Source organism: Larimichthys crocea, chromosome XII (assembly GCF_000972845.2).
Source record: "Larimichthys crocea isolate SSNF chromosome XII, L_crocea_2.0, whole genome shotgun sequence".
Classification (NCBI taxonomy): domain Eukaryota; kingdom Metazoa; phylum Chordata; class Actinopteri; family Sciaenidae; genus Larimichthys; species Larimichthys crocea.
Genome location: NC_040022.1, coordinates 30,389,678 through 30,408,623, shown reverse-complemented (window position 1 = coordinate 30,408,623; position 18,946 = coordinate 30,389,678). Strand labels below are relative to the sequence as shown.

Genomic DNA, 18,946 nt, shown 5'->3' with positions numbered 1-18,946 from the left:
CAAGCTCCTCTTCCTGGAATGACTCAGCTCTTGATAAGCCCTCCCTCTTCTTCCTGCTCTCAAACACAGCCAGCTCCTCTCTGCTCATGTTTCCTTGTTCCCTCCCCCTCAGATCTACAGTTTGAAGATGGGTGGAACCAACATGTGCTGACGTGTCAGCTGACAGGCCGCATGTTGTTGAGATCAGAGCTCAAACTAGTTTCATTTCTGAGGAAGTCAAACTCAGACAGTCGTCGACGCGGAGAGGAGAAATGGCGCAGCAAGGAAATAAACTGGACCGGGAAACCTTCTCTTGTCCGATCTGTCTGGATCTACTGAAGGATCCGGTGACTATTCCCTGTGGACACAGCTACTGCATGAACTGTATTCAAAACTTCTGGGATGGAGAGGATGAGAAGAGAATCCACAGCTGCCCTCAGTGTAGGCAGACCTTCACACCGAGGCCTGTCCTGAAGAAAAACACCATGTTAGCAGCTTTAGTGGAGGAACTGAAGAAGACTGGACTCCAAGCTGCTCCTGCTGATCACTGCTATGCTGGACCTGAAGATGTGGCCTGTGATGTCTGCACTGGGAGAAAACTGAAAGCTCTGAAGTCCTGTCTGGTCTGTCTGGCCTCTTACTGTGAGAAACACCTCCAGCCTCATCATGATGTAGCTCCATTAAAGAAACACAAGCTGGTGGAGCCCTCCAAGAAGCTCCAGGAGAACATCTGCTCTCGTCATGATGAGGTGATGAAGATGTTCTGCCGTACTGATCAGCAGTGTATCTGTTATCTCTGCTCTGTGGATGAACATAAAGGCCACGACACAGTCTCAGCTGCAGCAGAAAGGACTGAGAGGCAGAGAGAGCTCGAGGTGAGTCGACTAAACATCCAGCAGAGAATCCAGGACAGAGAGAAAGATGTGAAGGAGCTCCAACAGGAGGTGGAGGCTATCAATGGCTCTGCTGATAAAGCAGTGGAGGACAGTGAGAAGATCTTCACTGAGCTGATCCGTCTCATGGAGAAAAGAAGGTCTGATGTGAAGCAGCAGGTCAGATCCCAGCAGGAAACTGAAGTGAGTCGAGTCAAAGATCTTCAGGAGAAGCTGGAGCAGGAGATCACTGAGCTGAAGAGGAAAGACGCTGATCTGAAGAAGCTCTCACACACAGAGGACCACAACCAGTTTCTACACAACTACCCCTCACTGTCACGACTCAGCCAATCTACAGACTCATCCAGCATCAATATCCGTCCTCTGAGGGACTTTGAGGATGTGACAGCTGCTGTGTCAGAGCTCAGAGATAAACTACAGGACGTTCTGAGGGACCAACGGACAAACATCTCACTGACAGACACTGAAGTCCATGTTTCACTGTCAGGACCAGAACCAGAGCCCAAGACCAGAGCTGAGTTCTTAAAATATTCACGTGAACTCACACTGGATCCAAACACAGCACACACAGAGCTGTTATTATCTGAGGGGAACAGAAAAGTGACAAGAATGGAACAAGAACAGTCTTATTCTTGTCACCCAGACAGATTCACTTATTATCGTCAGGTCCTGAGCACAGAGAGTCTGACTGGACGTTGTTACTGGGAGGTGGAGAGGAGAGGACATGGAGTTGTTGTAGCAGTCGCATACAAGGATATCAGGAGAGCAGGGAGATCACATGAATGTAGATTTGGATTCAATGACAAATCTTGGAGGTTAGATTGTTTCACAAACAGTTATAACTTTTGTTACAACAAAGTCCAAACTCCCGTCTCAGGTCCTCGGTCCTCCAGAGTTGGAGTGTACCTGGATCACAGTGCAGGTATTCTGTCCTTCTACAGCGTCTCTGAAACCATGACTCTCCTCCACAGAGTCCAGACCACGTTCACTCAGCCTCTCTATGCTGGACTTTATGTTCGTTATTCTGGATCCTCTGCTGAGTTGTGTGAAGTCAAATAGACAGAAGTCATTGAAGGGTTAAATTCTGTGTTTCATGTCTTCAGCTTGTTTTGTTTCCATCATTGTTGCTGACAGCTGATTGTTGTGGCATTTCTTCACCTGTCAATCAAACACTGTGGGCGGTACTTTGCCCTCTTCTCATTGGTGGTTGTGTAAATGTTTGAGTTTCTTTAGGTGGCGCTCCTTCCTGTGTCTGTTTAGCCATGGAGGCTATCACTGCTCATGATGACTTTAGTTTGTATGATCAGAATCAATAAGGAGATGATTCATTCTTTTCTTGTACATATGTGAGATTCAATGAAGAAACAACATTTAGTTTGTGTCTCAGTCAATAAAGAGGATTTATTACACAGACTGCAAGTCTTCATGTTTTCATTGAACATGTGCTCTAAATGAACTCCCTGCATTCACCCTGTTTATTTCACTGAGCTGCTTTCTCGTGGTTAAAGTGACAAATAAAGTTGAGTTTGAACTGAAGGTGACTGACAGTGAAGAAGAAGAACAGACAGATGGATCACCACAGACTGTAGAAAACATGGATGCAGTCGTGACAAAGTGCCGTTGTGAAGCTCCGTGTGGTCGCTCTGGTCGTCTCCGTCTGGGCGGTCCTGCCTCCGCCGCCTCCCGACTAATCTAAAAATGGTTATAGAGGCGGAGCTGAATGAAGCCTGGTTGATCAAACAAGCCACCTGTGACCACACCCACCTGTCAATCAAAGCGTCCACGCTCTTAACCCTGCATAACTTTAAGCCTTAATATAATGTGAACAGGTGAGTTGTATATAAATTCACCCTCAGTACAGTTGTCATGAACGGGGAAATTAGCTACAGAGACCAAAACTGTTTTTTGTACCAGGCTGTAAACATGTTTATTTCTGCTGTGAAGTTGGACATTTGGACATGGGGACTTATGGAGACTGACTCACTTCTGGAGCCAGCCTCAAGTGGACGTTAGAGGAACTGCAGATTTTGGCTTCACTGCATTGTACCAACTAACTTTGTGTTGAGTTAATAGTTGATGTCTACTACATTTCATTCCTGTTCGATTGATTCAGCTCAACAGTAGTTTGAGTTTGTAGCGACTGATCCAGAAGTGTGTAGTGTGCGCTTTTAATATCTTAAGAGGACTTTCTGATGTTCAAAGGAGATCAAATCTTACAGAGATCATGAAAGTTATATAGAACTATACAGATGTGTGTGTATGCTCTGGAAAATTGATGAAGTTGCTCTGGCTTCCTTCAGGGAAAGGTATACTGCAGTGGTTGTATACGGGCAGCAGGGCGTGCTCAGGGCTAAAAAACTAAAGGTTTCTTCTTCTTCAAGAAAATGTGAGAATCCCCGTGGAGATCCTGTGCAGGACTGAAGAGGGTCAGATGAAGTTTGCTCAGCCCCTCAAGTTCAGAGTGTGCCCGTTTGATAAAGTTCTCATGGCAAAGATCTGAGACTCGCTCCGGTCTCAACACTCACTCCGAAAAAATCTTGCTGACGGTGGATGACGACGGGATAAGAGTTAATGTGAGGAAAGCTAATGAATATGAATGAGGTAAATGAAAGCTGATGAATGTTATCCCTTATCTCCATAAAGATTGGACAATTCCCTTGAACCTCTGCCAAGGACACACACAATAAAGAACAAATTTGAAGAGTTAGCGTGCCGGGAGATTTGATGGACGTTGATAAGGTTACATCACAACGCAGTGATATATAATATCTGGATGAGAACGCGGAGTGTGATCTGAGCTGAAACACACTTTAATAGTTTGTCTATCGCCGTGGCAATTGCTGAAAAATCAATGTAGTTTTTTTTAACCATATCCTGAGGCCAATGTACACATTAGAGTTATTAAAATGAATATGTCTATTAGGGTCCTTTCTTCCCGAGAGACCACTGCCAGCTGACGAAGAGATATATACTCTCATTTTCCTCTTCATTTTCCTGGTGTCAGATCAATCATGCACCATCCCAACTCAAGGTGAAACCCATCAAAATGTCATTCCCCCATTGTCAGTGATTCACAGGAACCTCCCGACACACAGACACAGACGGGGCAAAGGCAGACAAACAGAAAGACAACATCAACAAGCGAGTTAAAGAGCAGCCATGATGCCCGGAGAGATTAATCTGCTTTACTGCCAGTAGTCAAGAGCAAAAAAAAACTCTGAACACGACTCCCAGCTGTAAAATCGGCTCATAAACATCATCGGGGCTGCATGCACAAAGTGCCAAGATAAAGTCTATCCAATCTAAGAGATTAGATAACCCGAAGAAACTTTGCTCAGGAGGTGTTAAGCCACCTTCTTGTAAATGAGCAGTTCAAACTTGGAGTGCAGAGTCAGTCGAAGCGTCGCCATGCCGTGCACCACGAGTCTCTGCCTCCTCCTCCTCCTCCTCCTCGTCTTGGCCTCGTCCGCGCTCGGAGCTCCGGCGAGGAAACCGAGGCAGAAGCTGCTGCTGGTCTCCTTCGATGGCTTCCGGTGGGATTACGACCGCGACGTGGACACGCCGAACCTCGACGAGATGGCAAAGGATGGAGTCAAGGCGGCGTACGTCACACCTCCTTACCTCACCGTCACCAGTCCTTCACACTTCACCCTCTTGACAGGTAAAGTGTTTCTTTTTCTACAACAGTAAGCATCTGCATATCATGGCAGAATAGGAGTTTACCTTAGAAGGGTTGGGGGGAAAAAAAGGAATTAGTTGTAATTGAATGTCCCAGGGTCCAACAGCTTTTATAGCTGAGTAAGATAATTATGCTTGGATGACTGAGGGAAGAATTCGGCGCTCCCTTTCTTATTTTGACTCTCAAATCATCAGCGCCAGCTAAAAGAAATTTAACTTCCTTGAAATTAAATTCCTCTAATCTCCGAAGTCGGTCATAAGACCTTGTCCAAAAGCGTCATGCCACTCAGCCTGTTAAGTTGATAGAATTTTTAATGTGAACGTGTCACGCCATGAATAATGAGTGCGAAGCTGACTGACATTCTCATCCGTACAGGCCGCTACATCGAGAATCACGGGGTAATCCACAACATGTGGTTCAACACAACCACCACCGAGAAGAAGCCGTACTATCAGACTCAGTTTGTGAACGAGTGGTGGGACAATGGCACTCTGCCTATCTGGATCACGGCGCAGAGGCAGGTCTGTTTGCAGCGCAATTTACATCTTATCACCGTGGAGAGAGACTGTTTTGCTGTTTGCAGCACTAGAAACCATTTCTCTTGACAAAACACCTCTGAAAAGCCTGCTGAATAATTTCAGGTCCCCCGCAGTTACATTGCAAATCATTTCGTGGGTATAGATGTTAACTGCATGCAAATGACAGCTGCTGCAAAGTTCAGCTGTATATTCAAGAAAATTAATGAAAACTCAGCGACTACCCATTTGGTTTCTTTCCAGATGAACACTTGGCTTGCTTCATGTGTTATTATTTATGTATGTAACGTTAATGTCTCTTTTTTTCCCCGCCCCTTCCAGGGTCTGAAAGCTGGCTCTCTTCACTTTCCTGGCACAGCTTCCAGTTACCAGGGACAGGTTGCTATGGTGCGGGAAGTGGAGCCACAGCCTTACAATTACAAGGACGAGACCCTTTGGAGACAGAACTCAGACAAGGTGATGGGCTGGTTCAGAGATGAGGATCTAGACTTCGTATCCCTGTACTTCGGTGAACCAGACGGCACGGGCCACAGATACGGCCCCGACTCCCCAGAACGTCGGGAGATGGTCAAGCAAGTGGACCGGGCGGTGGGCTACATCCGTCGCTCAGCCGATAAATATGGGCTGACCGACCGCCTGAACATCATCATCACGTCAGACCACGGCATGACCACGGTGTTGCGGAAAGGTCTGGTGGACGAAATCACCCTGTACAAGATCCCAGGTTTCTCGTTCAGTGACGTGTCCTTCCACCTGGTTGATTACGGCCCTTCTGGAATGCTGTTGCCAAAGCCGGGAAGGCTGGAGAAGGTTTACGCCGCCTTGAAGGACGCCCATCCTCACCTCCATGTGTACAAGAAGGAGGACATGCCAGAGAGTCTCCACTTCTCCAAGAATGATCGCATCCTCCCCATCATTTTATGGGCCGACCCCGGATACCTCATCAACGGGGTGCGTTGAATAGATATGTTTATTGCTTAAGAAACAGTTGTCAGAGAGACCTGTGAGGTGAGAAACGTGTTGCCCAATCCCTCACACCTTTTCTCTGAATGGAAAGTTTTGCTGGGAAGCTTAAAGAGATGTGCAGCAGCAGTTTTCTGCCCACTGCAAGTCCTATTGATTTACCCTTTAAAGCAAACAGTTACCTCAGGTCGCCATTTGTGCCCCGTCAACGTGCCGAGTTGTCGAGTGCAGCTGCTGCAACATTTACATTCATGCTTAAGTGTTAGTGATAACTTAAGAACAACAGTGTTTTATGTGATTATGGCCCAGTAAATTAAACGACAAGTGCTGATACAGATAAATAGCCAGGTGGACGATCTTTACCTTTAATCGATGTTTATTTTAGAAACAACCTTAACATGAATACTTAAATTGCCTGGTGCATTTCGCCCATAGGAAACAGTACATCAGGGCTGGTTTCAACCAGAAACAAGGAGTTAAATTTTAATCTTAGTCCATTACAGTTTTAATCAAGTGCATTTGCACATCCTTGGGATAATCCAGGCCTTGCTGATGACATGCAGCCCACTCTCAAAAAGCTTCATGAAAAACCCCCTTCATGCCTCAAAATTCAAAAAATTTGCGTTTTAATTCGGCTCCACTCAGAACTTTGAAGAACGTGTCGGTCACTACGGAGAACCATCAAGTCATAATTTAATTTAAAGGCTTAAATAATTAAATCGTAAAATGTTACCACATGCTGGAAATGAGGAAAATAACCAGTCATGTGAAACAAAATGATTATCTAAAGTCCGTAGGTTACGACTATTATCTGACTCCTCTGTTCTTTCCCTTTATGCCCACTTAAACTCCTTTTAGCTTGATCTCACACGAGGATAAGCACGCTCAGACTGTTGCATAACTGCTTAAAAGATAACAAGGACTCTAAATGCTGATGTTCCTATCATATTTTGTTGGTAACAAGCACAATACTACAACTTTATCAAAAAAGGAAATTATGTCCTTTAGGTGTTTGATAAAAACGGAAATTTTAGAGGTGGATTTAAATTCTCATTTAGCCTCTGTCATGGGTTGATAGTAGTCACAAAGAAAAGACTTTCATTGTACAGAATGGAAACAACGCTTTCACTTGGCCAAGAGCGCCATCTGCTGACCAAACAAGACTAAGCCGAGATGTGTGAACTCTGCTGTAGATGAGGTTGTGTCACTAAAAATCACTGGCTTCTAAAAAAAGTTGCCGTCTAATTGAATCGAACCAACTGGGTCATGCAAGTCAATGTAAATCCATGCCTTCATGTCCTTGCAGTATTTTCCAGTTCAGTTCAACAAGGGTGAGCACGGCTTTAACAACCAAGAGATGGACATGAAGGCCTTCTTCAGGGCAGTGGGCCCGGCGTTTAACAAGAATCTGGAGGTGGGGCCCTTTGAGACGGTGAACATCTACCCCTTGATGTGTCACATCCTGGGCATACAGCCGGAGGTCAACGACGGCCATTTGAACGCCACCAAACACATGCTGGTTAACGGCGCCGCGACTCGGGGTGAGTTTATATCAGACTAATGAGCCTCTCCCCCCGTGGCCTCGAAAGTGTGTCGCTCCAACACCTGCTCCTTCGTTACTAGGCCATTCATCCATCATTCCCGACTTCACATATGTCCAAATCAGACGTAGAGGTACTGTAGGTTAAAAGTAGAAAGTAGATCTGGCATTGCTCATGGTAAGTTTGGAAAAATTTTTTTTTTAAAAAGGGCTAAGATCTGATGAAGTGTCTGACATTTAATAGTTCAAAAACATTTTTTTATTGTCATCATAAGCTGTCAAAAAACCAAAACCAACAACGCCTTAGTGCAGAGAGTATACACCATGCAAAGTAGATAAATAAAACAGCTCAGATATCTTTTATTTTTGCATTTGGACACTCTAGTTTTTAACAATATTTACTATTAATATTGACTTTCACTATTTTAAAATGTGGATTATTCAACATTTGATGCCGTAGTGAGTATTTATGGCAGCAGGACGGAGTATGATTGAATCAAACTGAACTACAGTGTGTGTGTTTATGTAAGTGAATGAACACGTTACCCGGTGCAACAGCTCGTTGACGTCGGACAACAATAGAGCTCTGTGGCACAGAAGACACAATAGTTGCTCGTAGATGTTGGTCTTGGTCTTTTTGTGAGGTTTGTTGACAATAAGAAAGATATACGATATCAGAAGACTCATTATTTAAGTCTTGAATATAATAATAATATAATAATATAATATAATCCTGAAATCAAGACAAGATGTTGCCCCACCGTGACCCTGACGAGCGGTGATAAGCATTTACAGATAACGGATGGATGGATGTTCTTGTGTGCATTGTGTTGAGTTTTAGATTTTTGTACAGTCTGGTGTGTCAAAGCCACAAAAGCTGATATAACAGAGTACATTCACTAAAGACATTTACTTTTAAGAAGTCAGTTTAAAGATACATACAGAAGAACTTTGTGTCTGGGCTCCACACTTCAGAAGTTAATGAACAAAAATGTAAACATTGTCATAGTGCCATCATGTGGTAAGTTTGTAGTAGGGGCAGCGCTTTGGTTGTTGTAGTTTTGAAGATCCAGGTACTTTAAGAGTAAGAAAGACTAGAATAAAGTGAATGTGGTACAATAACACAGTGGTCCGTCCATCCATTTTCCATAACCGCTCATGCTCATTAGGATGATCGCGGGGTTGCTGGATCCAGTCCCAGCTGGCACTGAGTGAGAGGCAGGGTACGCTCTGGACAAGAACATTGTGGGCCTTTAAAGATTTTCAACATCAGAACGAAGCCTCAAAAATCATTATATATTATTATAGACCATTTTTTTTTAAATGACTGTGTTCCCTCGGTATTTTCTGTTTCAGCCGCAGATGTGAACTCTATGCAAGATGTCTTCACAGGACTGGCTGCAGTGTCTGGATTTCTTGTTGTACTTTTTATAGCGATGATATCTCACAGAGTACTAACGAAGACACGCAACAATAAAAGGTAAGAACACTGTCAGGTACTGTTTGTCCTCTGTAAAAACAATATTTCAAGAATACTTGATTCCACTATAATCGACACATATAATAATGATTTTCATGTTTCTATCGTTTTGATTCTGCTGGAAGTCGATGAACAATAATATTTATCTCTCAGCTCTGTCATCGTGTGTTTCAGATTGGGAAGTTCAGAACATCATCCAGAAGAAAAAGAAGAAGAGACAAAACAAACTTCTTTTTGATCGCAGAAATAATCGTACCGCGGCCTGTGGACAGTCCACGCATGACTCCTTGTTTTATTTTTTATCCCATGTGAGGAAACAAACAGCAGAAATCAATAAAAATAAATTCTCACAACTCAGATTTTATTTGTCTGCTTTGCAACATTGTTATTTATGTTTGAATGACCACGTTTGATTTAAATATCATGTCCGAACACATTAACGTAACAAACAAAATGTGTCTGTTGAACATTGTAATCATTTTAAAGTCTTTAATGTTGTTTAGAGTGTGACATAATAAGCTCTTTATTACATCTCTACTCTAAAAACAAAGTGAATGTGTTTTTTGGGAGGACGGTGGCTGCCGAGGGACAAACTTAAAACAACCACATTCTCTTTTGCCCGCCTCTCTTCGCGTAATAGCGTCAAGTTACGCACCAAAGCGCTACACTTCTGGTTTCGACTTTCAAAATAAGACTATGCTTAACTACTTTCCCCATTATGCCCTATATATTTAATATATACATAATATATAATATAATAATATATATAATTAATAAATATAAATTATAATATATTATATATATTATATATATATATATATATATATATATATATATATATATATATATACACACACATTACTACAAATACTTACGTTCATCCTATAGTAAGTTCATTTCTGGAAGAGTATGAATAGGATTTGTATCATCAGCACTTTATATTTCATTTTAATCAGCTTACTTACTAAAACAAAACTGACATTAATATAAACATTTCAATTAACTTATTGACTAGCTTCGGTGACGATGACAAAAACAACTGACATTGCTGAAGTTCAACCAGCACTACTGCAAAAGATTTTTAGTTTATATATCTATTTTATGGGAGACATTTTTTTACAGATGAAAATAAGCCTCCTAGGCTAACTCTGGCTTACAATTATTATTTTATGTTAATAAATGAGAATCGTCAATGACAACATATCTACATTAGAATCAGCTTTGTTGACCAAGGACTATTTCCAGGAAGATGGAAATACTCATACAGCAAAAATAAGGACAACAAACAAAGGTAAGTAGTTACCTTTAACAACATTTAACAATACAATGTCTATAGTCAAACAGTCTCAGATTAAAAACATATTTATATATGTTGCTTGACTATATAGACATTGAATGCTGTTGTTAATGTTTGCTCTATATATATTTTTCTTGCTTATAATTTACAGAGACTATATAAAGACATTGTATGTTGGATGAATGGATACACGCATAGATAGATACTTCATTGATCCTGAAGGAAATTAAAGCATCCAGTAGCAGCATGAGAGACACTGTGAACATACAGTAAACATGCATTAAGATTTGCCTATACTACAATGGTGTTAAAGTTAAACCAATGACCTGAATTTGCACTTAAATTAAACCTGTGCAAAGAAGTTAAATATGTGCATAGTAATTTGACGTGCTATAACAGTCCATGTAGGGCCTATTGTTATTGTTATTGTTGTATGTGTTAAATAAAGTTAAAGACACACATCTATAATAATATATGCTTCATTATGTTTCATTGTTGCTGAAAGTGTTTAAAGTTATTATGAAAGAAGCCAAAATTCAAAGTTACAAGTAAAGTTTGATGCCCTGGACTAGACATACTACATATACTACAATAAACATACATTAAAACTAACCTATACTACAGTAAACTTGCTGTTATCTCATATCTCACTGCTACTTGTTTTTTTAAATTATTTTTTTTACTGTTACTGCTACTGGTTCTATTTAACTGTTATTTATTTCAAAACTAAATTTATCTCATATCTCACTGTTACCTCACTGCTACTCGTGTTTTGTTTTTTTTTACCGTTACTGGTTCTATTTAACTGCTATTTATACATGTGTATATATTGTTTAAAATAGGATATTCTATAGGGTATATTGTTAAAGCTTTGTTTTCTTACTACTGTTTTCTTACCGTTTGGGAGCTGCGATAACAAAAACTAAAAATTTCCCTACGGGGATTAATAAAGTACTTCTGATTCTGATTCTGTAGATAGATAGATGGATGGTTGCTGTACAGTCAAACAGTCTCTATTCACTGTTACTTGGTTTTTAATCTACTGTTACTGGTTCTATTTAACTGTCTTTTGCTACTTATACATGTGCATATATTGTTTAAAATAGGATATTCTATAGCGTATATTGTTTTTTTTTCTTTCTAGTGTTTTCTTGCTATCACTCACTGGGAGCTGCGATAACAAAAACTAAAAATTTCCCTATGGGGATTAATAAAGTACTTCTTATTCTGATTCTGTAGATAGATAGATGGGTGGTTGCTGTACAGTCAAACAGTCCGTCTAAGTTGTAATCAGAAATCTTTTTTTTTTTTCATTCAGAAGTTGCTTCTGAGTAATAATTTATAAATATCTACATACAAACTGTAATAAAAAAAACAATACATTATCATTTTAATAACACGCCTTTATTTTGAAGGCGAGCCCGTGAACATCCGGCGGTGCGCGAGCGCCGCAGTGATTGGCCGGACGCGGCTGTCGTCGTGTGATAAAGGAGCCGAGCTCGGGGTGAAGGCAGACATGGAGGAGCTGAGCGCCGTCGGGGAGCAGGTCTTTGACGCCGAGTGCATCTTAAACAAACGGCTGAGAAAGGTCCGAGGCTTGTGGGGGTTCGAGGCGCGGTTCTCACGGTTTTATCCGCCAGTTTTTTTTTGTTCTCCTTCTACCGGCTGTTCACAAACTCTCCCTCTCTCTGTTGTTTCTTCGGTTTCTTTTCTTTCAGGGAAAGTTGGAGTTTCTCGTGAAGTGGAGGGGATGGTCGTCCAAGTAAGTCCGAAACAATGAACACAACAACAACAACAACAACAGCAGCAACAACGTGCCGTTTGTTTTTTTTCGAATAATCTGACCGTTAAACGGCCGTTATGATGTTAAATTGGCGCCATTTTATCACAATTTCGTCAAATCTGCCTTTTTTCATTCGCTTTCTTTTGTTCATAACATCTCTTTGGTAAGTTAACGGAAACCCAAAAGAAAATACTTTTTTTCATTACTATGTATCTGCTTTTATTTATTTATTTTAGATTTAAATCATATTATTTATCCGTTTTATTTAATTTGATTCCCGACTTTAATCAAGTTTGTTTTGTTTTGTGTAGTATGTGTGACGCCAAAACAAGGAGCATGTTGATATTTTGTTCACAACTTCTATATTTAACACACATTTCAAATTATTTTAATTAGTTTTTATTCTGCGTTTATGTTCGCCTTCATTTCTTGTCACTTTGCCCTTTTCTGTTCACTCCACATTGTTGCTGTAATCCACCATCAATGCACACTGTTGCCTGCCAGCTCCATGGTTTTCTGTTAGAACCACATCCTTTGTGTGTGTGTGTGTGTGGAAAGAGGGTGGGGGTTGATTATTTCACTGGTGACTGCTGATCAGAATAGGCTATTCAACAACAAGTGATGGGGAGAGAGAAAGACGGAGGTCATTACGCATGCATGTAGTTCAGATCACTTTAAGGAAAACACAAAAGTGGTTTTGTTTTTGCAGCTAAGTGAGTTTTTATTCTCTTGAATTTGTGCAGATTATCCAATTATTCCAACACTCGTGGTGGGTGGGGAGGGAGCTAACAGATGGTTTGATTTGTCATAATTGAGAAAACAAAAATGGGACGCTCCAGGGATTTTAAAACAGAACTGGATCCCGCCACAGGTGCGACTGCAAAAACAAACTGAAATAACCGACCGCGCCGTGCGAAGATATTTTCATGACTTCCCATAAATGTCAGAGCTCTTCCACGACCTTAAAAATGTTCTTCCTTTCCGGTTGTGTATGTTTTCAGTCGGGTTTTCCACCGAGCACAGCTGTGCTCGCCGTGGAAAGAACAATAACTCAAAACCGAATCTGATTTAAGAGCTGTGGGAGGTGAAGTTGTAAAAGTACCTTCTCTGGAAAAAGGCCAAACTTTCCCAAAAAAATTCCCCACATATTTCTGCAACAGCCCCAGAAAGTGTAGCAGATTTTGGTTTAGTTTTTTTTACCTCACCTCACCTCTCACATCCTAGTTCGGGTTTTCATGGCCCGCGTTCTCACATCTGCACCAGCTGGCCGGTCGCTGCGTTATGAAACATGGGTGTGATTTTTCAGATAGTCTGTCTGTTTCGTTGTTGGTTGGTTACGGGCGATGTTTTAGGCGAACTGCCAGTTTCAGACGAGTCGCATCGGTTGAAATCGTGATGCATATCAAGCTTTCACATGATGAATCATGAGTTAAACTGTGTAGATCCATCGATCATAGAGTTTTATTTGTCTACGGCATCAATTTCTTTATTACTATTGATTAATAAATTGTAGCTCTTGCCTTGAGTGGTCTTACTTAGCTGAAATAACTGATAAATAACTTCTCTTAGGTACCGTACAGGTTTGCCTGGACTACATTCATAGCCCCTGGAACAACAGAGTCCTCTGTTTCTGACCAAACTCTGTCGGAAGGTCATTTTCTAAATTTGGGAGCCTCCACTGAGGGCCCCGGAGGGTACATTTAACCTCATAACCTATGCATTATTCCTCACCGTGATATGTGACTTCTCTTCATGTCGATTTATTTTAGACACAACAGCTGGGAGCCTCAAGAAAACATCCTTGACCCAAGACTGTTGGCTGCATTCAACAAGAAGTGAGTGTCCCCGTCGAGGCATTAACACCAAGGAGTGGTCTGTCCTTTAACTTTAAAATTAGCCCGGTCCTTGCGATCGACTTGCATTTTTAGCTTTGAACTATGCTATGAATTTCTTAACGTCAGAACACGGGGGTGAAATCTGAACATATTTTTTAACTGAGTTGTTACAGTGAATTGCAGTTTTTACATTTATTTTAGCCCGTTTTGTTTTAATCGCTGATAAAGTTAGTCAAACAATAAGATTTTTGTTTTAATCGCTGATAAAGTTAGTCAAACAATAAGATTTAACAAGAAAGATGTGGAGCTATAGCATTTGTTGATGAACACTCATTAATCCCTAATTGAGTGTTTGTTAAAATTTGTCTCTTTTTCCCTCTTTTCTTTAAAAATAGAGAGCAAGAAAAGGAGCTTCTGATACGTAAGAAAGGCAAAAGGCCAAGGGGACGACCTCGGAAAATCCTAGTAAGTACAAGTTAAAGTAGAATATGATTATTTGACGGAGTACACAGTTTCTAATGTTTGCTCTTTAATTCAGGAAAATGTGCCAGAAGCTCCGAAGTCCAGCAGCTCTTCATCTGGTTCATCGTCGTCGTCCTCCGATTCCTCATCCTCGTGCTCCTCCTCTTCGTCCTCATCAGAGGATGATGATGACGACGGCGGCCACGTCAAACAGGCGAGCCCGGGCGTCCGAACACGAGACCTTCACCCCGTCCCCCAGAAGAAGGCGCAGATTGTTGTGGCAAAACAGGAGCCCCCAAAGAAACGGAGCAGGAAACCTCTGCCCCCCGACGTGAAGGAATTTCAACAGAACAAGGGCCCTCGCAAAATCCTGAAGACCTCCAAAGATATAGATCTACCGGGGGCGATCAAGAAGCCAGTTCACCCGGCGAGCTTCACCTTCATGGGCTTTCATCGGGGCTCGCCTAGGGATCCGGTGGGTGGTCAGAACAGGAGCTCTCTGACACAGGGTGGTGCTGTTAAAAACTCCATGAGCTCTGTGGGATCTGGCAGGTCAGTCCAACCTGCCTCCCCCTCCCTGAACAAATCCAGTCAGAGCAGGAATGCCACTGAGGGTAAACTGTCCATCTCCAGTATGAACAGTGGGACAAGTCTGGATTTGAAAGCAGCTGCTAGTAAATCAAAAGGGGTGGCAGCATTGAATTTGAATACATCCAAACACCCCATTCAAGGAACCACTCAGCATACACTAAGTTCCCCCAATGGACAAAAGAAACCCCAGGCCCCTGTGTCAACACTGCAGCGGATACCCAATACTAAACCAGTGGCTTCCTTACCATCCAAGAATGCCTCTGCCAATCAAGGTTCTGGCCTTCAGCCTCTCAACCTTCAGAACAAACTGGTCCAAAGCAAAGATGCTCCTGGAAATGGCACAACTCCCGTGTCAGGCCTGAGAAATGCAACAAACCCAGCAAGGAAAACTACTGTCGCACAAAATCAGGAGTATAATCCTCCCAAGAGTCCAGCAACCCCCGCAAGACTGCAAGCCAGAAAGAACCAGCCCGGAGCAGACAAGGTCAAGGAGATGACTGAAATCCAGACCCCGAGAGTCCAAGGCAGGCTGGAGAAGAGCGGCGTGCAGAAATCCTCCGCCGAGGTCCAGAGCCAGCAGGAAAGATCGGCCCCCAAAGACGGCAAGAAAGCCAAAATGAACGACATGAGCACGGGTGAGGACGAAAGCAGCTCAGACTCCGACCAGGACTACGCCGGGGAAAATCGCACGGTAGCGGTCCAGAACCAAGACTGGAAGCCCACGCGGAGTCTGATAGAGCATGTGTTCGTAACGGATGTCACCGCTAATCTAGTCACCGTCACAGTCAAAGAGTCGCCAACCAGCGTGGGCTTCTTCAGCATTCGCAACTACTGACAGGACTCCAGAGACACCGCAAACCAGATGGGGCTTTGAAGCAAACTGTGGGCTTTTGGGTTCTGAAGGAATTAGATAAACCTTTTTTTTTTTTGGCTGGAGAATTCCTGAGGAATGCGTCAGGGAATGGAGGTTCAGTCTTCTTTTAGGAAAAGACTCTCTCTCTTGTAGGTTTAAAAAAAAAAAAAAGATAAAAACAGTTGATTGTGATTATTTATTTGTTCATGTCTACAAATTGCTCAAGAAGGGGCAGTGGAGGAAAGGCAGTGCCCACAGATAGGCAAACAGTCCTGGAGAAAAATAACTTATTCATCTTCTCAAGAGCAAGAAACCCAATGTAGGTTGCTGAATCTATGAAATATTAACATTCATACACTCGTTCGTGTTGACGAGGAATGTCTGACTGAAGAAGGGTAGGCATGAGCAGAAGGGGGGTAGTACACATCTAGTTCATGATGTGTCAGTCAATAGCTAATGTAAAGCAGTTTTTAATTCTTAGTATAGTATTCTTTATTTTTTTAATGTTCCATAAATTAGCTACCTCTTTTTTATTTTATTTCAATGTTTGCTGCATACGTGTATTCATTTCTCACGGGACGGGAGACCTTTCCCTCCAGGGTATATACCATCATATTTGTTTTTTATATAGTTCTAAATGTATTGGACTCTCATGCTGTATAAAGAGCCCGGGCAGCAGACAACAGCGTCATTTCTGATTGATTAAAAAACATCAGACCGGCCTCCGACTTCCACGGGCGTGTTGAACTGTGCGCACCATTATCGCGCCCCCCCGCGAAAAGGGAGTTTCATTCCACAGTGCAGCCCAGTTTATCAGCGCCGTTTTCCAAACTGACTAAAGCATGCGGGGAGTCAGATACTGTATCTCTGCTCCTCCCTGGTCAGATAAGACTCGAGTCCAGGCTGAGGTTTTGCTCCTCCGCCTTTGCATCAGTTCTGTCCTTCACCAGCAACTTGAATCTGCTCAGACTTATAATTAATATGCACAAAAACCGAGTAAGTGCTTGTATGATCATGGACTTCCCACCTGAGTCTATCGGAGCTCCCCACATGAGCCTTTGAAGGCAACCGCTTGGGAAAAGGTCGGGCGTGGACAAAGCTCGACAGTAAAACCACTCGGCATTGTTCGTCACTGACCACAAAAACACCAGAGTTCATTCCGTCTGCTGCTGCTGGTGTTTCAAAACGAGTACTGAAGCACCGGTTTTTCCTTGCAAGCTGCAGACATCTTATTTCACCCGCCTGCATGGGGTTCAGGAGCTGCAGGGCCCCGAGTTTTTTTATCTGATGCAACGGAAAAGAAACCACAACAATGTGCGCTACTTTCTGCTCCCTCAAGAGGAGTTCAGCAACCAAGCACTTCGACTGAACTCTTCTGTCTAATCCTGCTCTGCAGACTGTGCCTTTCTTCCTCTCAAAGACTTAAACACAAAAGGCATTACCCCAAAGATAGCTAGAATTTCAGGTTGTTCAATAAAGGAGTACCCTCTAGAGAATAGCATGGAGACTGGACTCGTTTTTCATTGTCTTGTGTTGTTTCGGAAACCCTGCTGGTATCACACATGCGTGAAACAGACACAAACATTCGATGCCTTATTGGAACAATACGAGTGGTTTAGGGTGAAGCTAGAGAAGTAGTTTACATTCAGGAACAGCTGGAAAACAAAAGTGCATTCTCTTGTTGACGTGTGTTCCAGGTGAAAATGTCTCTGTGCACCAGCGGTAGGTAAAGGTAGTTTAGGCACAGTCATTTATCGCCACCGTGCGAGAGGCTAACGGGGTAACACGAGGTGTTTATATGAAAATGTTCTTTGATTTTTTTTTTGTATCTTATTTCTTAAATCGATGAAAAGGAACAAACCAGTCGTGTTTTCTTTTAGATCTACTAACCATCTCAACCAAGTGTTTTCTTTACAATCTATTTATTTCAAATCACAAACCTTTCAGGGTAGGACGGTGTCGTCAATCTTTGTTATTGTGCCACTTGTCAAAATCAACTAATAAAATAAATGGTACAGCCTCATGTCCGCTTTGTGTTTTTCTTTTTAGGTAATTCAGACTTGTCGCAGGCATTTGCTGGTTTCAAAGCTTCTTAAAATTTGAGGATTTGCTGCACGTCTCTGTTTTGTATCACCGCTGATTAAACCATGTCTGTGTTTTGGACTGGAAGCAGTAAAGAAACAAACGGACAGCTCGACTGTCGGCGTGTTGGCGTGAAGCTGAGATGAGTCAAAAAGGTGTCATGGACTTGACAGATTTTTCAATTTCTCAACATTTACAGACATGTCATGACTACAATTGATCTTTCATAGTGTCCACTGCGAAAGAAATCACATCCATCAAGTAAGAGGTGATGGAGACGGGAAGACTTTCTATCTTATCTCCACTTTCACATCAACAGCCACTAGGTGGTGCTGTTGTACTGGAAGGTAAAGGCACCCAACAGACCTCCAGTTTCTTAATTAACCATAATTATAATTGTCTTACATACAGGAGATTTAAATCCTTATATTTTTTTGTATTTTATGACATGCAGCAAACATAAACCCAATATAGAACCACAATTATACTCTGTATATAAAATTAATACAACAGCATCCACTGGTATTTCCTCTATAGTGGATTTTTTTTATGTTTTGAGATATCTATGACCTCAGTTTCTAATTTCAAGTGCTTGCCAAGAGAAATGTCGACATCCTCCGTTTCCACTGCATCCCTGTCCGATCTTCTTGATAACATTGGAATCCCGTACCCGCCTCTGGCGTGGAAACACTTTCGCCGTATGGCCGTGCGGTTAAATTTCAGCCACTCATTCCATTCGATTTGCCTCAGCTCTGTATAGGTATTGGGTGTGTGTGTGTGGTTTGGCTGCGCAATATGTTGTATCTCAAACCCACAGAGTTCTGGATCAGAGGGCACGGTCACAGAATAACTCAACTTCTGATTTGGCCCTCAGATAGGACAGTATTGATGACTTGACCCATGGGTCGTTCTATGTTCTCTATACCGAAACGATTGGCTAAAGTTAAATGACAGAAAAATAATCAACAATTAA

General features: G+C 42.2%; 3 protein-coding genes across 3 annotated transcripts; all 3 read left to right on the top strand.

Moving 5' to 3' along the window:
- The first annotated feature begins 251 nt into the window (after nt 1–251).
- LOC113747120 (tripartite motif-containing protein 16-like) lies at nt 252–2,048 on the top strand. Its single transcript, XM_027285536.1, has one exon. The coding sequence runs from the start codon at nt 252–254 to the stop codon at nt 1,929–1,931; it is 1,680 nt and encodes a 559-aa protein (XP_027141337.1). The 3' UTR covers nt 1,932–2,048.
- A 2,019-nt stretch (nt 2,049–4,067) lies between these two features.
- Nucleotides 4,068–9,423, top strand: LOC104923400 (ectonucleotide pyrophosphatase/phosphodiesterase family member 7). Its single transcript, XM_010736472.3, has 6 exons — nt 4,068–4,533; nt 4,927–5,072; nt 5,409–6,038; nt 7,357–7,591; nt 8,947–9,070; nt 9,245–9,423. Exons 1-6 carry the CDS (start codon nt 4,236–4,238, stop codon nt 9,306–9,308), a joined length of 1,497 nt encoding a protein of 498 aa, XP_010734774.2. The 5' UTR covers nt 4,068–4,235; the 3' UTR covers nt 9,309–9,423.
- Nucleotides 9,424–11,777: 2,354 nt separating this feature from the next.
- On the top strand, nt 11,778–17,914 carry cbx2 (chromobox homolog 2 (Drosophila Pc class)). Its single transcript, XM_027285563.1, has 5 exons — nt 11,778–11,955; nt 12,086–12,129; nt 13,920–13,985; nt 14,381–14,450; nt 14,524–17,914. Exons 1-5 carry the CDS (start codon nt 11,884–11,886, stop codon nt 15,871–15,873), a joined length of 1,602 nt encoding a protein of 533 aa, XP_027141364.1. The 5' UTR covers nt 11,778–11,883; the 3' UTR covers nt 15,874–17,914.
- Nucleotides 17,915–18,946: the final 1,032 nt, after the last annotated feature.

Bases quoted from the DNA above. Each gene is read 5' to 3' on its own strand.
- cbx2 (XM_027285563.1), top strand. From the start codon at position 11,884: ATGGAGGAGCTGAGCGCCGTCGGGGAGCAGGTCTTTGACGCCGAGTGC. The intron at 11,956-12,085 runs GTCCGAGGCTTG...CTTTTCTTTCAG, and splicing joins TAAACAAACGGCTGAGAAAG to GGAAAGTTGGAGTTTCTCGT. The intron at 12,130-13,919 runs GTAAGTCCGAAA...GATTTATTTTAG, and splicing joins TGGAGGGGATGGTCGTCCAA to ACACAACAGCTGGGAGCCTC.
- LOC113747120 (XM_027285536.1), top strand. From the start codon at position 252: ATGGCGCAGCAAGGAAATAAACTGGACCGGGAAACCTTCTCTTGTCCG.
- LOC104923400 (XM_010736472.3), top strand. From the start codon at position 4,236: ATGAGCAGTTCAAACTTGGAGTGCAGAGTCAGTCGAAGCGTCGCCATG. The intron at 5,073-5,408 runs GTCTGTTTGCAG...CGCCCCTTCCAG, and splicing joins GGATCACGGCGCAGAGGCAG to GGTCTGAAAGCTGGCTCTCT. The intron at 7,592-8,946 runs GTGAGTTTATAT...TTTCTGTTTCAG, and splicing joins TAACGGCGCCGCGACTCGGG to CCGCAGATGTGAACTCTATG.